This window comes from Rhinoraja longicauda, chromosome 34, assembly GCF_053455715.1.
Source record: "Rhinoraja longicauda isolate Sanriku21f chromosome 34, sRhiLon1.1, whole genome shotgun sequence".
NCBI classification, from domain to species: domain Eukaryota; kingdom Metazoa; phylum Chordata; class Chondrichthyes; order Rajiformes; family Arhynchobatidae; genus Rhinoraja; species Rhinoraja longicauda.
In genome coordinates this window covers 11,754,055-11,774,175 of record NC_135986.1, presented here as the reverse complement: position 1 = coordinate 11,774,175, position 20,121 = coordinate 11,754,055, and the positions used below count along the sequence as shown (strand labels likewise).

General features: G+C 50.5%; 1 protein-coding gene across 1 annotated transcript in view; it reads left to right on the top strand.

Moving 5' to 3' along the window:
- stag3 (STAG3 cohesin complex component) overlaps positions 1–20,121 on the top strand; it is a 127,847-nt gene that overhangs the window by 98,986 nt on the left and 8,740 nt on the right. The window contains exons 30-34 of the mRNA XM_078428188.1: positions 1,896–2,018; positions 5,281–5,474; positions 10,834–11,008; positions 12,374–12,481; positions 18,701–18,800. Coding sequence (XP_078284314.1) covers positions 1,896–2,018; positions 5,281–5,474; positions 10,834–11,008; positions 12,374–12,481; positions 18,701–18,800 — 700 coding nt within the window. The remainder of the gene's footprint in view (positions 1–1,895; positions 2,019–5,280; positions 5,475–10,833; positions 11,009–12,373; positions 12,482–18,700; positions 18,801–20,121) is intronic.

The following is a 20,121-nucleotide window of genomic DNA, read 5'->3' as shown; positions in this document are numbered from 1 at the left end:
ATAAAAGCATTAAATATGCATTCAAATTACACAACCCCAAAACCCCCAAAACACAGTCCAACAATAAAAGCATTAAATAGGCATTAAAATTACCCAACCCCAAAAACACACAAAAAAAGAAACATCCATCAAAGAAACATCCATCACAGTGAGTCTCCTCCAGTCCTCTCCTCACTGTGATGGAAGGCCACAATGTCTTTTCCCTTCTCCTGCCGTCCTCGCCCGCAGTCAGGTTGTTGTGGTTGCAGGCCGCACCGGACGGTCCACAGCGGGCCAAGCCCAAGGCGCGTCGCGTCGCAGCCGCTCCCGCAGCCTCCGAAAACGGCCGGCTCCGCCGATGATAAGTCCGATCCGGGGGCGGACGAACACGCTGCTGCCGCTGTTGCTGCACGTCGGGGCGGTCGTGGCTCCCGACATTGAAGCCCCCGCCCAGCAGAGAAACATCCCGCGGCATATCTACCTTCTGTGGCAGAGAATTCCACAGATTCACCACTCTGTGTGGAAAAAAAACTTTCTCATCTCGGTCCTAAAAGACTTCCCCCTTATCCTTAAACTGTGACCCCTTCTTCAATCCTGGTTATCAGGTTAATAATAATAAACCTAACCCCAAGCAACCGATCACACGTTCACACTAGTTCTATATTATCCCATTTTCCCATCCACTCCCTGACACACCAGGGGCAATTTCACAGAGGGACGATTAACCTACAAACCCGCACGTGGGAGGAGACCAGAGTAGTCGGAGGAAACCCATGCGGTCACGGGGAGAAGATGCAAACTCCACACACAGATGCACAACAGAAGAGGTCAGGCCACCTGCCACACTCTCATTTCACTCCTGTGGTCAGGAAGACGGTGTAGGAGCCTGTAAACTGTAGCGTCCAGGTTCAGGAACAGTCCGAGCAATTCCTGGGTGCAGGATAACCTCCGAGATAATTGTTCAGCTTCATCCCAACTGGAAACACTTCATCCTGATGGAATATGCTGAGTGTCAGACCATTGAATGTAAAAAGGAAGTGCATCAGTCAGAGCATTCATCCAACATCTTTGTGGTTATTCTGCATTAATCCCTCATTTTAAGCCTGTTTTAGACTATAGAGAGACAGCCCGTGGAAACATGTCCTTCGGGCCACCAAGTCTGGCGGCACGGTGGCGCAGCGGTAGAGTTGCTGCCTTACAGTGAATGCAGCGCCGGAGACCCGGGTTCCATCCCAACTATGGGCGCCGTCTGTATGGAGTTTGTACGTTCTCCCCGTGACCTGCGTGGGTTTTCTCCGAGATCTTCGGTTTCCTCCCACACTCCAAACACGTGCAGGTTTGTAGGTTAATTGACTGGGTAAATGTAAAAATTGTCCCTAGTGTGTGTAGGATAGTGTTCGTGTGCGGGGATCAATGGGCGGCGCGGACTCGGTGGGCCGAAGGGCCTGTTTCTGCGCTGTATCTCTTTTTAAAAAAAAGTCTGTGCCGACCAGCGATCACCGTACACCAGCACTATTCTACACACCAGGGGCCATTTACAATTTTACCAAAGTCAATTAACCAACAAACCTGCACGTCTTCGGAGTGTGGGAGGAAACCGGAGCTCCTGGAGAAAACCCACGCAGGTCACAAAGGAGAACGTACAAACTCCGTACAGACAGCAATAGACAATAGGTGCAGGAGGAGGCCATTCGGCCCTTCGAGCCAGCACCCGTGGTCAGGATCGAAGCCGGGCCTCCGGCACTGCAAGGCAGCAACTCTACCGCTGCGCCACCTTGTTGCCCCTGTTTATTTTTGATTAATCTGTCTAATGCTCTGTGCACTTGGGTGAAGTGCATTGTTATCTCGAGTCTGATGACTGTGCCTGGAGTGCTGGCTTTTCATCCGTTAATTGCGATCTTGCTCTTCTCCTACAGGGAAGGAATGAAGTTTGCCTTCCAGCGGCACCGTGGATTCGACTCCTCCCCGCCAAACCTGCCGTTCCTCGATGTTCTGAGTGAATTCTCATGCAAGCTCTTGCGACAGGACAAGAAGGCTGTGTGAGTGAGAGCACGCTGCGGGCATATGTAGTTTAGAGATGCAGCGCAGAAACAGCCCACCAAACACAGAAAGTCAGTGCAGGAGTAGGCCATTCGGCCCTTCAGGCCAGCACCGCCATTCAATATAAGAAAATAACTGCAGATGCTGGTACAAATCAAAGGTATTTATTCACAAAATGCTGGAGTAACTCAGCAGGTCAGGCAGCATCTCAGGAGAGAAGGAATGGGTCTGAAGAAGGGTCTCGACCCGAAACGTCACCCATTCCTTCTCCTGAGATGCTGCCTGACCTGCTGAGTTACTCCAGAATTTTGTGAATAAATACCACCATTCAATATGATCATGGCTGATCATCCAGAATCAGTACCCTGTTCCTGCTTTTTCCCCCATATCCCTTGATTCCGTTAGCCCTAAGAGCTAAATCCAACACTCTCTTGAATACATCCAGTGAATTGGCCTCCACTGCCTTCTGTGGCAGAGAATTCCACAGATTCACAACTCTCTGGGTGAAAAGGCTTTTCCTCATCACGGTCCTAAATGACCTACCCCTTATTCTTAAACTGTGGCCCCTGGTTCTGGATTCCCCCAACATCAGGAACTTTTTTCCTGCATCTTGCCCGTCCAATCCCTTAAGAATTTTATATGTTTCTGTAAGATCCCCTCTCATCCTTCTAAATTCCAGTAAATACGAGCCCAGTCAATCCATTCTTTCACATGTCAGTCCCGCTAAAAAAGTCTGCCTTAAAAAACCCATCCTTTCTACATCCACTGTATCCAAGCCTTTCACTATTCTGAACGTTGTAACGAGGTTCCCACTCATTATTCTAAACTCCAGTGAGGACGGGCCCGGTGCTGACAAACGCTAATCATAGGTTGATTTACTCGTTCTTGAGTTGTGGGTTACTGGGACGATTGCTGCAGGACACAGATCAGCTGGAAGGTTGGATGGAGCAGTGGCAGATGGAGTTTAATTCCTGACAAGTGTGAGGAAATAAAATTTGGATCGTCCAATACTGACCAGATATTTCCAGTGAACGGCAGGGACTTTCGAAGCGTTGCTGTACAGAAGAACATTGGGGGACAACTTCATAGCTCCCTGAAGATTCAAGATTCAAGAGATTCAAGATATCTTTATTTGTCATCCAAAAAACAAGTTTTTTGGACGAAATTTCGTCACCCACAGTCCAACAATAAGAGCAATAAAATAAGCAAATTACACAACCCCAACCAACACAAAACCCCCCAAAAAGAAACATCCATCACAGTGAGTCTCCTCCAGTCCCCTCCTCACTGTGATGGAAGGCCAGAATGTCTTTTCTCTTCCCCTGCCGTCTTCTCCTGCGGTCAGGCTGCTGTCGTTGCCATGTTCCAGGCTGCGCCGGACGGTGAAATGTCCGCAACGGGCCGACCCAAGCCCCGCTGCAAGTCGGGGCGGTCGGGGCTCCCGACATTGAAGCCCCCGCCGAGCAGAGAAAATTCCGTGGCCTATTTCAGGGCGCGCCGGACGGTGAAATATCCGCGGCGAAATGGCCACATGGGAGGTTAGGGTAGCAAAGGAGCCTTTTGGACTCCTTCAATGGTTCATTAGTTCCAGGAACAGAATTAGGATATTCGGCCTAGTTAGGAACGGGGGACATACAACAAGATCTGGGTGTCCCAGTGCATCAGTCACTGAAAGGAAGCATGCAGGTACAGCAGGCAGTGAAGAAAGCCAATGGAATGTTGGCCTTCATAACAAGAGGAGTTGAGTATAGGAGCAAAGAGGCCCTTCTGCAGTTGTACAGGGCCCTAGTGAGACCGCACCTGGAGTACTGTGTGCTGTATTGGTCTCCAAATTTGAGGACGGATATTCTTGCTATTGAGGGCGTGCAGCGTAGGTTTACTATGTTAATTCCCGGAATGGCGGGACTGTCATATGTTGAAAGACTGGAGCGACCAGGCTTGTATACACTGGAATTTAGAAGGATGAGAGGAGATCTTATCGAAACGTAGAAGATTATTAAGGGGTTGGACACGTTAGAGGCAGGAAACATGTTCCCAATGTTGGGGGAGTCCAGAACAAGGGGCCACAGTTTAAGAATAAGGGGTGGGCCATTTAGAACTGAGATGAGGAAAAACTTTTTCAGTCAGAGAGTTGTGAATCTGTGGAATTCTCTGCCTCAGAAGGCAGTGGAGGCCAATTCTCTGAATGCATTCACGAGAGAGCTAGATAGAGCTCTTAAGGATAGTGGAGTCAGGGTGTATGGGGAGAAGGCAGGAACGGGGTACTGATTGAGAATGATCAGCCATGATCACATTGAATGGCGGTGCTGGCTCGAAGGGCCGAATGGCCTCCTCCTGCACCTATTGTCTATGGTTCATACGTTCTAGGAACAGAATTAGGGCTAATCGGCCCATCAAGTCCACACTGCCATTCAGTCACGGCTGATCTACCGTCCCCTCTCAACCCCATTCTCCTGCCTTCTCCCTATAACCCATGGTGCTTTTATTGTCACATGTGCAAAGTACTAACGCAGAGAAATTCTCAATCTTACAAACAGTCCAGTAGAGTATTGGCATACCCCCGATCAGCAAGTGAGCAGAAATGGCCTGCCGAGCCCGCATGTGAGAGGCAGCGTGTTTTGGCGCCGTTTTCCAAGTCCACGCTGTAGTTGGTATGTCCCAGGCAAGTCCCAGGCTGTTGCGGCCTTCTGGCCACCTCTTTCCTTGGACACCAGGTCCCTCTCCTCGCCCTTCCATCGTGAGGGTGCAGTAGGCCAGACCACAGTTCGCTCTCCACCCCGACCGGCCACGTTCCTCGTCTCTGGCTCCGTCCTGGAGTGTTGTGTGCGGTTTTGGCCTCCTAGTTTGAGGAAGGACATTCTTGCCATTGAGGGAGCGCGGCGTAGGCTCACCAGGTTAATTCCCGGGATGGCGGGACTGACATAGGATGAAAGAATAGATCGACCGGGCTTATATTCACTGGAATTGAGAAGGGTTCGAGGGGATCTTATAGAAAAATATGAAATTCTTCAGGGTTTGGACAGGCTAGATGCAGCTAAGATGTTCCTGATGTTGGTGAGGTGGGGGGGAGCCCAGATCCAGGGGTGACAGGCGTCCATCTTGCCCGTCCACCTTAGTGTTGCCGGGAGTGCCTCCCGCAGGCGACCGTGAGGCTGCGCGCGGTTGGGCCGACCTGGCCTTTGCAGTTAGCGTTGCGGAGTGTTCGGAGTGGGGCGTTGGCGTGAGAAGGAGCCGCTGCTGCATTTGCCCTGGTTCTTGCAGGCTCGCCTATCTGGACAAGAACTACCCCGCCCCTCTCGGCGCCGCCCCCGACGAATGGCTGCCGCTGGCATCGTACCGCAGGTCGCTGCTGGTGCGAGGGGACGATGACACCATGTCCATGATCAGCGCCAAGCCGGGCAGCCATCGCGCCAAGGGAGTGCCAGCAGCATCGACCAAGAGGAGGCGACTGGAAGGTACGGGGGAGGAGGATGGCGGGCGCTCACGGGTCACCGCGTACCGACTTGGGGCTTCGGGGAGTAATGGTGACCGCGGTTCAGTTGATTATTGTCACGGGGTGCCGTGAAAAGCTCGCCGCTGAGTCCCTCCAGCACGGGTGTCGAGGGTTATTGGGAGAAGGCAGGAAAATGGGATCCGGATGCAATCGGCCGTGATTGAACGGCGAAGTGGACACTATGGGCCGAATGGCCTAATTCTACACCTGTAACTTGTGAGCAGTTTGTATTTTTTTGTAAACCTGCACCTGCAGTTCCTTGCTTCCACCTCCGGTTTCAGGACTGGTGGGAGTAACTGGAATAGAATGATCATGTTGTTGAAATTAGCTGCTAGTCGGCGATGGGAACGTTGAGAGAAGGTGGGGTTAATGGTTCATAAGTTATTGGAGTAGAATTAGGCCATTCGGCCCATCAAGTCTACACCTCCACTCAATCATGTCTGATCTATCTTCCCCCCTCAACCCCATTCTCCTGTCTTCTCCCCTTAACCCCTGACACCCGTACTGATCAAGAATTTGTCTATCTCTGCCGTAAAAATATCCACTGACTTGGTCTCCATTGCAGTCTGTGGCAATGAATTCCACAGATTCACCATCCTCTGACTAAAAAAATTCCGCCTTCTCTCCTTTCTAAAGGTACGTCCTTTTATTTTAACGCAATGTCCTCTGCTCTTAGACTCTCCCACTAGTGGAAACATCCTCTCTGTATCCACTATCCAAGCCTTTCACTGTGCAGTAGGTTTCAATGAGGTCCCCCCTCATCCATCTAAACTCCAGCGAGTACAGGCCCAGTGCCGACAAACGCTCATCATGTGTTAACCCACTCATTCCTGGGATCATTCTCATAAACCTACTCGACCCCAGCACATCCTTCCTCGGATATGGCTGGAAAATTGCTTGCAATACTCCACAATACTTTTGCTATTGAAGGTGTGCAGCATAGGTTTACTAGGTTAATTCCCGGAATGCGGGACTGTCGTATGTTGAAAGACTGGAACGACTAGGCTTGTATACACTGGAATTTAGAAGGATGAGAGGAGATCTTATCGAAACGTATAAGATTATTAAGAGGTTGGACACGTTAGAGGCAGGAAACATGTTCCCAATGTTGGGGGAGTCCAGAACAAGGGGCCACAGTTTAAGAATAAGGGGTAGGCCATTTAGAACTGAGACGAGGAAAAACTTTTCAGTGAGAGAGTTGTGAATCTGTGGAATTCTCTGCCTCAGAAGGCAGTGGAGGCCAATTCTCTGAATGCATTCAAGAGAGAGCTAGATAGAGCTCTTAAGGATAGCGGAGTCAGGGGGTATGGGGAGAAGGCAGGAACGGGGTACTGATTGAGAATGATCAGCCATGATCACATTGAATGGCGATGCTGGCTCGAAGGGCCGAATGGCCTCCTCCTGCACATATTGTCTATTGTTGCGTGCTATCCAGTCAAAGAAAAGACTACATGATTACAATCAAGCCATCTGCAGTGAACAAATAAAGGATAAAGGGCACAACATTTAGTGCAAGATAAAGTCTGATTAAAGGTAGTTCATAGAATTCCAGTGAGGTAGATGGGAGGTCAAGACTTCATTCTAGCTGGTGACAACAGGTGCAGGAGGAGGCCAATCGGCCCTTCGAGCTAGCACCGCCATTCACTGTGATCATGGCTGATCATCCACAATCAGTACCCCGTTCCTGCCTTCTCCCCATATTCCTAGACTCCGCTATCGTTAAGAGCTCTATCTAACGAACCCTTGAAAGCATCAAGAGAATCGGCCTCCACTGCCTTCTGAGGGAGAGAATTCCAGATTCACAACTCTCTGGATGAAAAAGTTTTTCCTCATCTCCGTTCTAAATGGCCTACCCCTTATTCTTAAACTGTGCCCCCTGGTTCTGGACTCCCCCAACATTGGGAACATGTTTCCTGCCTCTAGCGTGTCCAATCCCTTAATTTTATGTTTCAATAAAATTCCCTCTCATCCTTCTAAATTCCAGCGTATACAAGCCCAGTCGCTCCATTCTTTCAACATACGACAGTCCCACCATCCTGGGGATGACCCTCGTGAACCTACGCTGCACTCCCTCAATAGCAAGAATGGCCTTCCTCAAATTTGGAGACTAAAACTGCGCACAATACCTTTGGTGTATCTCACCAGGGCCCTGTACAACTGCAGAAGGACCTCTTTGCTCCTGTACTCAACTCCTCTTGTCGTGAATGCCAACATGCCATTAGCTTTATTTACTGCCTGCTATACCTGCACGTTTACTTTAGGAAAACTGCAGACGCTGGTTTAAATCGAAGGTAGGCACAAAATGCTGGAGTGACTCAGCTGGTCAGGCAGCATCTCTGGAGAGAAGGGATGGGTGACGTTTCGGGTCCGGCCCTTCATCAGTGCAGTCTGTGTGTGTTCTTGGCCTGATGTTTAGTTCATTCCAGATCTAGATTGCTGTGGAGGTTGAAATGGATTTTAAAAGGTAATGCTAGAAATACAGGTCCTCCACAGATTTTTTTTGTTTTCCTTTTCCTGGCTTCACAATTCTCACCCCTTCTATCCGTCTCTCGCACGTTTTGTCTTTTCGTCTCTGGCCTTTGTCCAACCGTCTGCCCATCGCAAACTCCCCTCACCTGTATCCACCTATCACTTGTCAGGCTTTGTCCTTCCTCCCTGCTCATCCCCACCACTGCCGACCTAATCAGTCTCAAGAAGGGTCCCGACCCGAAACTTCACCTATCCATGTTCTCTGGATATGCTTCCTGACCCACTGAGTTACTCCAGCACTCTGCCCTTTTTTGTGAACCAGCATCTCTAGCTCCTGCGTTGCTAATTTTAATGCAGTCTTTCTTATTCCCCTTCTTGTTGTAAATGTCCCTTTTTGTTTGCTGACCTTCACTACTATTGGAAAAGTGATAGATTTCTAACTTGTTCTGATGAAAGGTCTTGTGTCCACTAATCTGCAGATTTCTTCCAGTATTTCCTGCTATTTTTTATGGCCATAAGTGATCAGAGTAGAATTAGGCCATTCGGCCCATCAAGTCCACTCCGCCATTCAATCATGGCTGATCTATCTTTCCCCATTCTCTCCTGACTTCTCCCCATAACCTCTGACACCTGTACTAATCAAGAATCTCTATCTCTGCATTAAATATATCCACTAACTTGGCCTCCACAGCCTTCTATGGCAAAGAATTCCACAGATTCACCACCCTCTGACGAAATAAATTTCTCCTCGTCTCCTTCCTAAAAGAACGTCCTTTAATTCTGAGGCTGTGACCTCTAGCCCTAGACTCTCCCACTAATAAAATCATCCTCTCCACATCCACTCTATCCAAGCCTTTCACTATTCAGTACGTTTCAATGAGGTCCCCCCTCATTCTTCTGAACTCCAGCGAGTACAGGCCCAGTGCCGACAAACGCTCATCGTAGGTTAACCCACTCATTCCTGGGATTGTTCTTGTAAACCTCTTCTGGACCCTCTCCAGAGCCAGCACATCCTTCCTCAGATATGGGGCCCAAAATTGCTCACAATATTCCAAATGCGGCCTTACCAACGCCTTAGAGCCTCAGCATTGCATTCCTGTTTTTGTACACATGCCCTCTTGAGATAAATAAATGCTAGCATTGTGTTTGCTTTCTTTACTACCGATTCGACTTGCAGATTAACTTTTTGGGACTCCTGCACCAGCACTCCCAAGTCCCTTTGCACCTCTGATTTCTGGATTCTCTCCCCATTTAGAAAATAGTCTTCCTTCTACCAAAATGCGTGACTCCACAGTTTGCTACACTGTGTTCCATCTGCCACTTCTCTGCCCACTCTCCCAACCTGTCCAAGTCCATCTGTAGAGTCCCTGCTTTTTCTACACTACCTGCCCTTCCACCTATTTTCGTATCATCCGCCAACTTGGCCACAAAGCCTTCAATCCCCTCGTCCCAATCATTAATATACAACGTGAAGAGTAGCGGCCCCAGCACCGACCCCTGCGGAACCCGTTAAATTAAATTTCAGACACAATTTTTCCCGTGAGAGGTGACTCCATGCGTCTGGAGGACGGCACTGAATCAATGACTCTGGTTGATTCTTTACCCTTGTTTTTCATGCTGCCACACACCCAATGTATGTTCAGCCATTGTTTCGCTGTACACCTTTCAGTCCGCCTAAACCTATCAGGTCTGTCAGTTGCTCAACACTTTAACTCCCCCTCTCGTTCCCACACTGACATTCCTGTCCTGGGCCTCCTCCATTGTCAGAGTGAGGCCCAGCGCAAATTGGAGGAACAGCACCTCATATTTTGCTTGGGCAGCTTACACCCCAGCGGTATGAACATTGACTTCTCTAACTTCAAGTAACCCTTGCTTTCCCTCTCTCTCTCTCTCCATCAGGCATGTGGATTTTCTGTGTTTCCGCAGATTTCCGCGTTTTTAAAAACAATTTTCCCCACTTTTTGCATGATTTCTGCGTTTTTCATTTTGCCAAATAAACATAGAAACATAGACAGAAACATAGAAAATAGGTGCAGGAGTAGGCCATTCGGCTCTTCGAGCCTGCACCGCCATTCAATATGATCATGGCTGATCATCCAGCTCAGTAGCCTGTACCTGCCTTCTCTCCATACCCCCTGATCCCTTTAGCAAAAAGGGCCACATCTAACTCCCTCATCAATATAACCAATGAACTGGCCTCAACTACCTTCTGTGGCAGAGAATTCCACAGACTCACCACTCTCTGTGTGAAGAAATGTTTTCTCATCTCGGTCCTAAAAGACTTCCCCCTTATCCTTAAGCTGTGACCCCTGGTTCTGGACTCCCCCAACATCGGGAACAATCTTCCCGCATCTAGCCTCTCCAACCCCTTAAGAATTTTATATGTTTCTATAAGATCCCCCCTCAGTCTTCTAAATTCCAGCGAGTACAAGCCCAGTCTATCCAGTCTTTCTTCATATGAAAGTCCCGCCATCCCAGGGAGAAATCGGATCGATAAAAAGAATGACAAATAATAAACGATGTATAGACTATGGGGGGGGGGAGGGGTCAGTCTCAGTCTCCCCCACGACCGAGGGGGGGGGGGTTGTACGGTTTGGTAGCCACAGGGAAGATGGGGGGGGGTAGTGGGATTTACTGCATTCTATCTTTGTCCTGCCCCCTCCCCTGATATCAGTCTATAGAAGGGTCTCAACCCGAAACGCCACCCATTCCTTCTCTCCCGAGATACTGCCTGACCCGCTGAGTTACTCCAGCGTTTTGTTTTGTGTCTAGCTGGGATTTATTATTATTGTTTTTTGCATTTTGTTTTGACTGTACCCTGTGTTTTAAGCTTCTCTAACTTTGCCTTGCAGTGTCTGATGCGAGTGTGGACGGGTCGTGGATGCACAGTGGAGACAGCTCGCAGGTGGGCCAGAAGCTGACCACCCCGATGCTCACATCCACCCTCCTGCGGCCGAGCCAGTGGGATGCGGGCAGCGTCTCTGACCAGGACTCTGAGAAGGGCTCGGAGTCTGACTTTGCACACAGGTTGGTTCTGCGTGTGGTCGCTGTTTACAGAGCCGCGAGGTGGGGGATTCTGGGGCATTTGGACTTGAATGCTGGCAGCACGGTGGCGCAGCGGTAGTGTTGCTGCCTTACAGCGAATGCAGCGCCGGAGACTCAGGTTCCATCCTGACTACGGGAGCCGTCTGTACAGAGTTTGTACGTTCTCCCCGTGACCTGCGTGGGTTTTCTCCGAGATCTTCGGTTTCCTCCCACACTCCAAAGACGTACAGGTATGTAGGTTAATTGGCTGGGCAAAATGTAAAAATTGTCCCTAGTGGGTGTAGGATAGTGTTAGTGTGCGGGGATCGCTGGGCGGCACGGACCCGGTGGGCCGAAGGGCCTGTTTCTGCGCTGGATCTCTAAAATATATATTTTTTTTAAATTAAAAAAACGCCGTGCCACTCTGGTTCTGACTGTCTACCCTGTCTATGCCTCTCTTAATTTTATATATTAGTCCTGTCTTCAATTCCTTAGTTTCTTTTACTAGTGGATGTGGAGAGGATGTTTCCACTAGTGGGAGAGTCTAGGTTAGAGGTCACAGCCTCAGAATTAAAGGACGTTCTTTTGGGAAGGGATTGAGGAGGAATTTCTTTAGTCAGAGGGCGGTGAATCTGTGGAACTCTTTGCCACAGACGGCTGTGGAGGCCAAGTCAGTGGATATTTTTAAAGTAGAGACGGATAGATTGTTGATTAGTGCGGGTGTCAGGGGTTATGGGGAGAAGGCAGGAGAATGGGGTTAGGAGGGAGAGATAGATCAGCCATGATTGAATGGCGGAGTAGACTTGATGGGCCGAATGGTCTAATTCTACACCTCTCCCTTCTGACCTTTACCTGTCTGCAAAAGCTTTTCCGATTTCCGGTAACATTACCTGTTAATCTTTTCACACATTGTGCAGCGGGGCGGCTCAGAGTACAGCCCTGTGGAAGCTGCTGTTGTATAAGATTGTATAAGATTATTAAGGGGTTGGACACGTTAGAGGCAGGAAACATGTTCCCAATGTTGGGGGAGTCCAGTACCAGGGGCCACACAGTTTAAGAATAAGGGGTAGGCCATTTAGAACGGAGATGAGGAAAAACTTTTTCAGTCAGAGAGTTGTGAATCTGTGGAATTCTCTGCCTCAGAAGGCAGTGGAAGCCAATTCTCTGAATGCATTCAAGAGAGAGCTAGATAGAGCTCTTAAGGATAGCGGAGTCAGGGGGTATGGGGAGAAGGCAGGAGCGGGGTACTGATTGAGAATGATCAGCCATGATCACATTGAATGGCGGTGCTGGCTCGAAGGGCTGAATGGCCTCCTCCTGCACCTATTGTCTATCACGCTGACCGTTGTATCCTGTTTCCGTGTGCAGCGGGTCTTGGCTGGGCTCTCAAAATCGGAACAAGCAGCAAAATAATCGTGTTCAGAAGAATAAATTGCTGAAGGACCGGACTCGACAGAAAGTTCGCAAGCAGAAACTGTAAGTAATGGGGTTTCCACAGTCAGTACACGTTTCCTGAACGCTGTGGTACTTCACTGAAGGCTCGACAGTGTTGTTCCTTGTCATTGCTTTCTGCACATCTTTCATTTACTCATTCGTTCGATTTACCTTCTCCTCCTTCTCGTTTCCCTATCCCTTGGTTCTCAGTCATAAGAAGGGTCTCGACCCGAAACGTCACCTATTCCTTTTCTCCCGAGAGAGCCTGAGCCGCTGAGTTACTCCAGCACTTTGTGTCTATCCTCGGTGTAAACCAGCATCTGCAGTTCCTTCCCACACACCTGTTTTTAGAAGGATGAGAGGGGATCTTTTTGAAACATATAAGATTATTAAGAGATTGGACACGTTCGAGGCAGGAAACATGTTCCCGATGTTGGGGGAGTCCAGAACAAGGGGCCACTCAGTTTAAGAATAAGGGGTAGGACATTTAGAACGGAGATGAGGAAAAGCTTTTTCAGTCAGAGAGTTGTGAATCTGTGGAATTCTCTGCCTCAGAAGGCAGTGGAGGCCAATTCACTGAATGCATTCAAGAGAGAGCTAGATAGAGCTCTTAAGGATAGCGGAGTCAGGGGGTATGGGGAGAAGGCAGGAACGGGGTACTGATTGTGGATGATCAGCCATGATCACGGTGAATGGTGGTGCGTACAGGCTCGAAGGGCCGAATGGCCTCCCCCTGCATTGATCCTGTATTGTTTTAGCCCGTTGGTTTTGTCGGCTGAGTCAGGAGATGGGCTGTTCAAACGTCAGTACATGATGCATCGACACCAGTCAATAGGGATGGGGCAGTAGAAACAAAGAGCTGTGGGTGCTGGTTAATACGAAGACACAGAGTGCTGGAGTAACTCAGCGGGTCAGGCAGCATCTGTGGAGAACATGGATAGGTGACGTTTCACAGAGTGCTGGAGTAACTCAGCGGGTCAGGCAGCATCTGTGGGGAACATGGATAGGTGACGTTTCACAGAGTGCTGGAGTAACTCAGCGGGTCAGGCAGCATCTGTGGGGAACATGGATAGGTGACGTTTCACAGAGTGCTGGAGTAACTCAGCGGGTCAGGCAGCATCTGTGGGGAACATGGATAGGTGACGTTTCACAGAGTGCTGGAGTAACTCAGCGGGTCAGGCAGCATCTGTGGGGAACATGGATAGGTGACGTTTCACAGAGTGCTGGAGTAACTCAGCGGGTCAGGCAGCATCTGTGGAGAACATGGATGGGTGATTTTTCAGATCGAGACCACTCTTCAGTCTGTGCCTAGCGGGTCAGGCAGCATCTTTGGAGAACATAAATAGGTGACATTTTGCGTCAAGATGCGTTAGGGGTTATGGGAAGAAGGCAGGAGAATGGGGTTATAGACAATAGACAATAGGTGCAGGAGTAGGCCATTCAGCCCTTCGAGCCAGCACCGCCATTCAATGCGATCATGGCTGATCACTATCAATCAGTACCCCGTTCCTGCCTTCTCCCCATACCCCCTCACTCCGCTATCCTTAAGAGCTCTATCCAGCTCTCTCTTGAAAGCATCCAACGAACTGGCCTCCACTGCCTTCTGAGGCAGAGAATTCCACACCTTCACCACCCTCTGACTGAAAAAGTTCTTCCTCATCTCCGTTCTAAATGGCCTACCCCTTATTCTCAAACTGTGGCCCCTTGTTCTGGACTCCCCCAACATTGGGAACATGTTATCTGCCTCTAATGTGTCCAATCCCCTAATTATCTTATATGTTTCAATAAGATCCCCCCTCATCCTTCTAAATTCCAGTGTATACAAGCCCAATCGCTCCAGCCTTTCAACATACGACAGTCCCGCCATTCCGGGAATTAATCTAGTGAACCTACGCTGCACGCCCTCCATAGCAAGAATATCCTTCCTCAAATTTGGAGACCAAAACTGCACACAGTACTCCAGGTGCGGTCTCACCAGGGCCCGGTACAACTGTAGAAGGACCTCTTTGCTCCTATACTCAACTCCTCTTGTTACGAAGGCCAACATTCCATTGGCTTTCTTCACTGCCTGCTGAACCTGCATGCTTCCTTTCATTGACTGATGCACTAGGACACCCAGATCTCGTTGAACTCCCCCTCCTCCTAACTTGACACCATTCAGATAATAATCTGCCTTTCTATTCTTACTTCCAAAGTGAATAACCTCACACTTATCTACATTAAACTGCATCTGCCATGTATCCGCCCACTCACACAACCTGTCCAGGTCACCCTGCAGCCTTATTGCATCTTCCTCACAATTCACACTACCCCCCAACTTAGTATCATCTGCAAATTTGCTAATGGTACTTTTAATCCCTTCGTCTAAGTCATTAATGTATATCGTAAATAGCTGGGGTCCCAGCACCGAACCTTGCGGTACCCCACTGGTCACTGCCTGCCATTCCGAAAGGGACCCATTTATCCCCACTCTTTGCTTTCTGTCTGTTAACCAATTTTCTATCCATGTCAGTACCCTACCCCCAATACCATGTGCCCTAATTTTGCCCACTAATCTCCTATGTGGGACCTTGTCGAAGGCTTTCTGAAAGTCGAGGTACACCACATCCACTGACTCTCCCTTGTCAATTTTCCTAGTTACATCCTCAAAAAATTCCAGTAGATTTGTCAAGCATGATTTCCCCTTCGTAAATCCATGCTGACTCGGAACGATCCCGTTACTGCTATCCAAATGCTCAGCAATTTCGTCTTTTATAATTGACTCCAGCATTTTCCCCACCACTGATGTCAGACTAACTGGTCTATAATTACCCGTTTTCTCTCTCCCTCCTTTCTTAAAAAGTGGGATAACATTTGCTATTCTCCAATCCACAGGAACTGATCCTGAATCTATAGAACATTGAAAAATGATCTCCAATGCTTCCACTATTTCTAGAGCCACCTCCTTAAGTACTCTGGGATGCAGACCATCAGGCCCTGGGGATTTATCAGCCTTCAGTCCCATCAGTCTACCCAAAACCATTTCCTGCCTAATGTGGATTTCCTTCAGTTCCTCCATCACCCTAGGTTCTCCAGCCCCTAGAACATTTGGGAGATTGTGTGTATCTTCCTCAGTGAAGACAGATCCAAAGTAACGGTTTAACTCGTCTGCCATTTCTTTGTTCCCCATAATAAATTCCCCTGCTTCTGTCTTCAAGGGACCCACATTTGCCTTGACTATTTTTTTCCTCTTCACGTACCTAAAAAAACTTTTGCTATCCTCCTTTATATTATTGGCTAGTTTACCCTCGTACCTCATCTTTTCTCCTCGTATTGCCTTTTTAGTTAACTTTTGTTGCTCTTTAAAAGAGTCCCAATCCTCTGTCTTCCCACTCTTCTTTGCTATGTTACACTTCCTCTCCTTAATTTTTATGCTGTCCCTGACTTCCCTTGTCAGCCACAGGTGTCTCTTACTCCCCTTAGAGTCTTTCCACCTCTTTGGAATAAATTGATCCTGCAACCTCTGCATTATTCCCAGGAATACCTGCCATTGCTGTTCTACCGTCTTCCCTGCTAGGGCCTCCTTCCAATCAATTTTGGCCAGCTCCCGCCTCATGCCTCTGTAATCCCCTTTGCTATACTGTAATACCGACACTTCCGATTTTCCCTTCTGCCTTTCCATTTGCAGAGTAAAACTTATCATGTTGTGATCACTGCCTCCTAATGGCTCTTTTACCTCTAGTCCCCTTATCAGATCAGGATCATTACACAACACTAAATCCAGAATTGCCTTCTCCCTGGTAGGCTCCAGTACAAGCTGTTCTAAGAATCCATCTCGAAGGCACTCTACAAACTCTCTTTCCTGGGGTCCATTTCCAACCTGATTTTCCCAGTCTACCTGCATGTTGAAATCTCCCATAACCACCGTAGCATTACATTTTTGACACGCCAATTTTATCTCCTGATTTAACTTGCACCCTAAGTCGAGGCTACTGTTTGGGGGCCTATAGATAACTCCCATTAGGGTCTTTTTACCCTTACAATTTCTCATTTCTATCCATACTGATTCAACATCTCCTGATTCTATGTCACCCCTTGCAAGGGAATGAATATCATTCCTTACCATCAGAGCAACCCCACCCCCTCTGCCCACCTGTCTGTCTTTTCTATACGTTGTGTACCCCTGAATATTCAGTTCCCAGCCCTGGTCCTCTTGTAGCCATGTCTCAGTGATCCCTACAACATCATACTTGCCCATGACTAACTGAGCCTCAAGCTCATCCACTTTATTTTTTATACTACGCGCATTTAAGTACAACACTTTAACTTCTGTATTTACCTCCCCTCTCACATCGTTCACAATTGGCCCTGCCCTTAATTTCTTTTCCGCTCTAGAACTTCTGTTCCCATTCTTCCGAGAGTCTTTTGCAATATCTCCTGTATTCCCTTTTACCTCATCTTCATATTCACAATTTGTTAACCCCTCCCCCCCACTACTTAGTTTAAAGCCACAGGTGTCACACTAGCAAACCTGCCTGCCAGAATGTTTGTCCCCCTGCTGTTAAGATGCAACCCGTCCCTTTTGTACAAGTCACCCCTAGCCCAGAAGAGATCCCAGTGGTCCAGAAATCTAAATCCCTGCTCTCTGCACCAGTCCCTCAGCCATAAATTCATACCCTCTATCTCTCTGTTCCTGGCCTCACCAGCACGAGGTACCGGTAGCAGTCCAGAGATAACTACCTTCGACGTCCTACTTCTCAGCGTTTTTCCCAGGGAGGGATAGGTCAGCCATGATTGAATGGCGTGGTAGAGTCCATGGGCCGAATGGCCTAATTGTGAACCTATCACGTATGACCCTTCAGACTGACTGAACACTCTGAAGGAACTGCAGATACTGCTTTACAAAATGAGACAAAGTTCTAGAGTAACTCGGTAGCTCAGGCAGCATCCCTGGAGAACTTGGAGAACATTTCGAGCCGGGTTCAGGAGTCTGAAGATAAAGGTCCCTCTTAGTTCTCAGTCTCCCCCACGCTGGGCCCCGCTTAGTTCTCTGCAGTCTCCCCCACGCTGGGCCCCGCTTAGTTCTCAGTCTCCCCCACGCTGGGTCTCTCTTAGTTCTCAGTCTCCCCCACGCTGGGCCCCGCTTAGTTCTCAGTCTCCCCCACGCTGGGCCCCGCTTAGTTCTCAGTCTCCCCCACGCTGGGTCTCTCTTAGTTCTCAGTCTCCCCCACGCTGGGCCCCGCTTAGTTCTCAGTCTCCCCCACGCTGGGTCTCTCTTAGTTCTCAGTCTCCCCCACGCTGGGCCCCGCTTAGTTCTCAGTCTCCCCCACGCTGGGCCCCGCTTAGTTCTCAGTCTCCCCCACGCTGGGTCTCTCTTAGTTCTCAGTCTCCCCCACGCTGGGCCCCGCTTAGTTCTCAGTCTCCCCCTCACTGGGTCTCTCTTAGTTCTCAGTCTCCCCCACGCTGGGTCTCTCTTAGTTCTCAGTCTCCCCCACACTGGGTCTCTTAGTTCTCAGTCTCCCCCACGCTGGGTCTCTCTTAGTTCTCAGTCTCCCCCACACTGGGTCTCTTAGTTCTCAGTCTCCCCCACACTGGGCCCCGCTTAGTTCTCTGCAGTCTCCCCCACACTGGGCCCCGCTTAGTTCTCAGTCTCCCCCACACTGGGCCCCGCTTAGTTCTCAGTCTCCCCCATGCTGGGTCTCTCTTAGTTCTCAGTCTCCCCCACACTGGGCCCCGCTTAGTTCTCAGTCTCCCCCACGCTGGGCCCCGCTTAGTTCTCAGTCTCCCCCACGCTGGGCCCCGCTTAGTTCTCAGTCTCCCCCACGCTGGGTCTCTCTTAGTTCTCAGTCTCCCCCACACTGGGCCCCGCTTAGTTCTCAGTCTCCCCCACGCTGGGTCTCTCTTAGTTCTCAGCGCGCCACCCCACACACACACACACTGGGTCCCCCTCCTCGACAGATGCTGGTGTAAATCGAAGGTAGACACAAAATGCTGGAGTAACTCAGCGGGTCAGGCAGCATCTCGGGAGAGAAGGAATGGGTGACGTTTCGGGTCCTGACCCGCTGAGTTACTCCAGCATCTTGTGTCTCCCTGTGTGTCCTCCTTTGTCCTGGGTGGGCTCTCTCCAGCGCCGGGCCTCCCTTCGTTCTGTGCAGCCCCCCCCCCCTCCTCGACTGATCCGTGCAGGCGAGGGGTGTGAGCTGTGCCACGCTGGGTCACTTTGCAAGGCAACCACCGTTTGGCAGCGGCTGCCCCGATGACTGTCTTTGCTCTCTGTCGCAGGCTGAGTCTGATGGAGGAAGACGGGGAGGACACGGAGACCGGGGGCATGTTGTCTGACGCCACCAGTGAGCACTCGGACACAACCAGCGATATCAATCTGGTCAGTAACGTTACATAACGTCCAGAGACAGTAGAGATACGGCAGCTCAGTGGGAGAGCTGCTGTCCTACAGTGCTGGAGACCCGGGTTCCCCACAGCGATGGAGACCCTGGTTCCCCACAGTGCCGGAGACCCTGGTTCCCCACAGTGCCGGAGACCCTGGTTCCCCACAGTGCTGGAGACCCATGATCCCCACAGTGCCAGTGACCCTGGTTCCCCACAGCTCTGGAGACCCTGGTTCCCCACAGTGCCGGTGACCCTGGTTCCCCACAGCTCTGGAGACCCTGGTTCCCCACAGTGCTGGAGACCCGTGATCCCTACAGTGCCGGAGACCCGTGTTCCCCACAGCTCTGGAGACCCTGGTTCCCCACAGCTCTGGAGACCCTGGTTCCCCACAGTGCCGGTGACCCTGGTTCCCCACAGCTCTGGAGACCCTGGTTCCCCACAGCGCTGGAGACCCTGGTTCCCCACAGTGCCAGTGACCCTGGTTCCCCACAGCTCTGGAGACCCTGGTTCCCCACAGCTCTGGAGACCCTGGTTCCCCACAGTGCTGGAGACCCGTGATCCCCACAGTGCCAGTGACCCTGGTTCCCCACAGCTCTGGAGACCCTGGTTCCCCACAGTGCTGGAGACCCGTGATCCCTACAGTGCCGGAGACCCTGGTTCCCTACAGCGCTGGAGACCCTGGTTCCCCACAGTGCCTGAGACCCGGGTTCCCCACAGTGCCTGAGACCCTGGTTCCCCACAGCACTGGAGACCCGTGATCCCCACAACACTGGAGACCCGGGTTCCCCACAGCGATGGAGACCCTGGTTCCCCACAGTGCTGGTGACCCGGGTTCCCCACAGCGATGGTGACCCTGGTTCCCCACAGTGCCTGAGACCCTGGTTCCCCACAGCGCTGGAGACCCGTGATCCCCACAGTGCTGGAGACCCGTGATCCCCACAGCGCTGGAGACCCGTGTTCCCCACAGCGCTGGAGACCCTGGTTCCCCACAGCGCCAGTGACCCGTGTTCCCCACAGCGCCGGAGACTCTGGTTCCCCACAGCGTTGGAGACCCTGGTTCCCCACAGCGCTGGAGACTCTGGTTCCCCACAGCGCCAGTGACCCGTGTTCCCCACAGTGCTGGTGACCCGTGTTCCCCACAGCGCCAGTGACCCGTGTTCCCCACAGCGCCAGTGACCCGTGTTCCCCACAGCGCTGGAGACCCTGGTTCCCCACAGCGCCAGTGACCCGTGTTCCCCACAGCGCCGGAGACTGGTTCCCCACAGCGCTGGAGACCCTGGTTCCCCACAGCGCTGGAGACCCTGGTTCCCCACAGC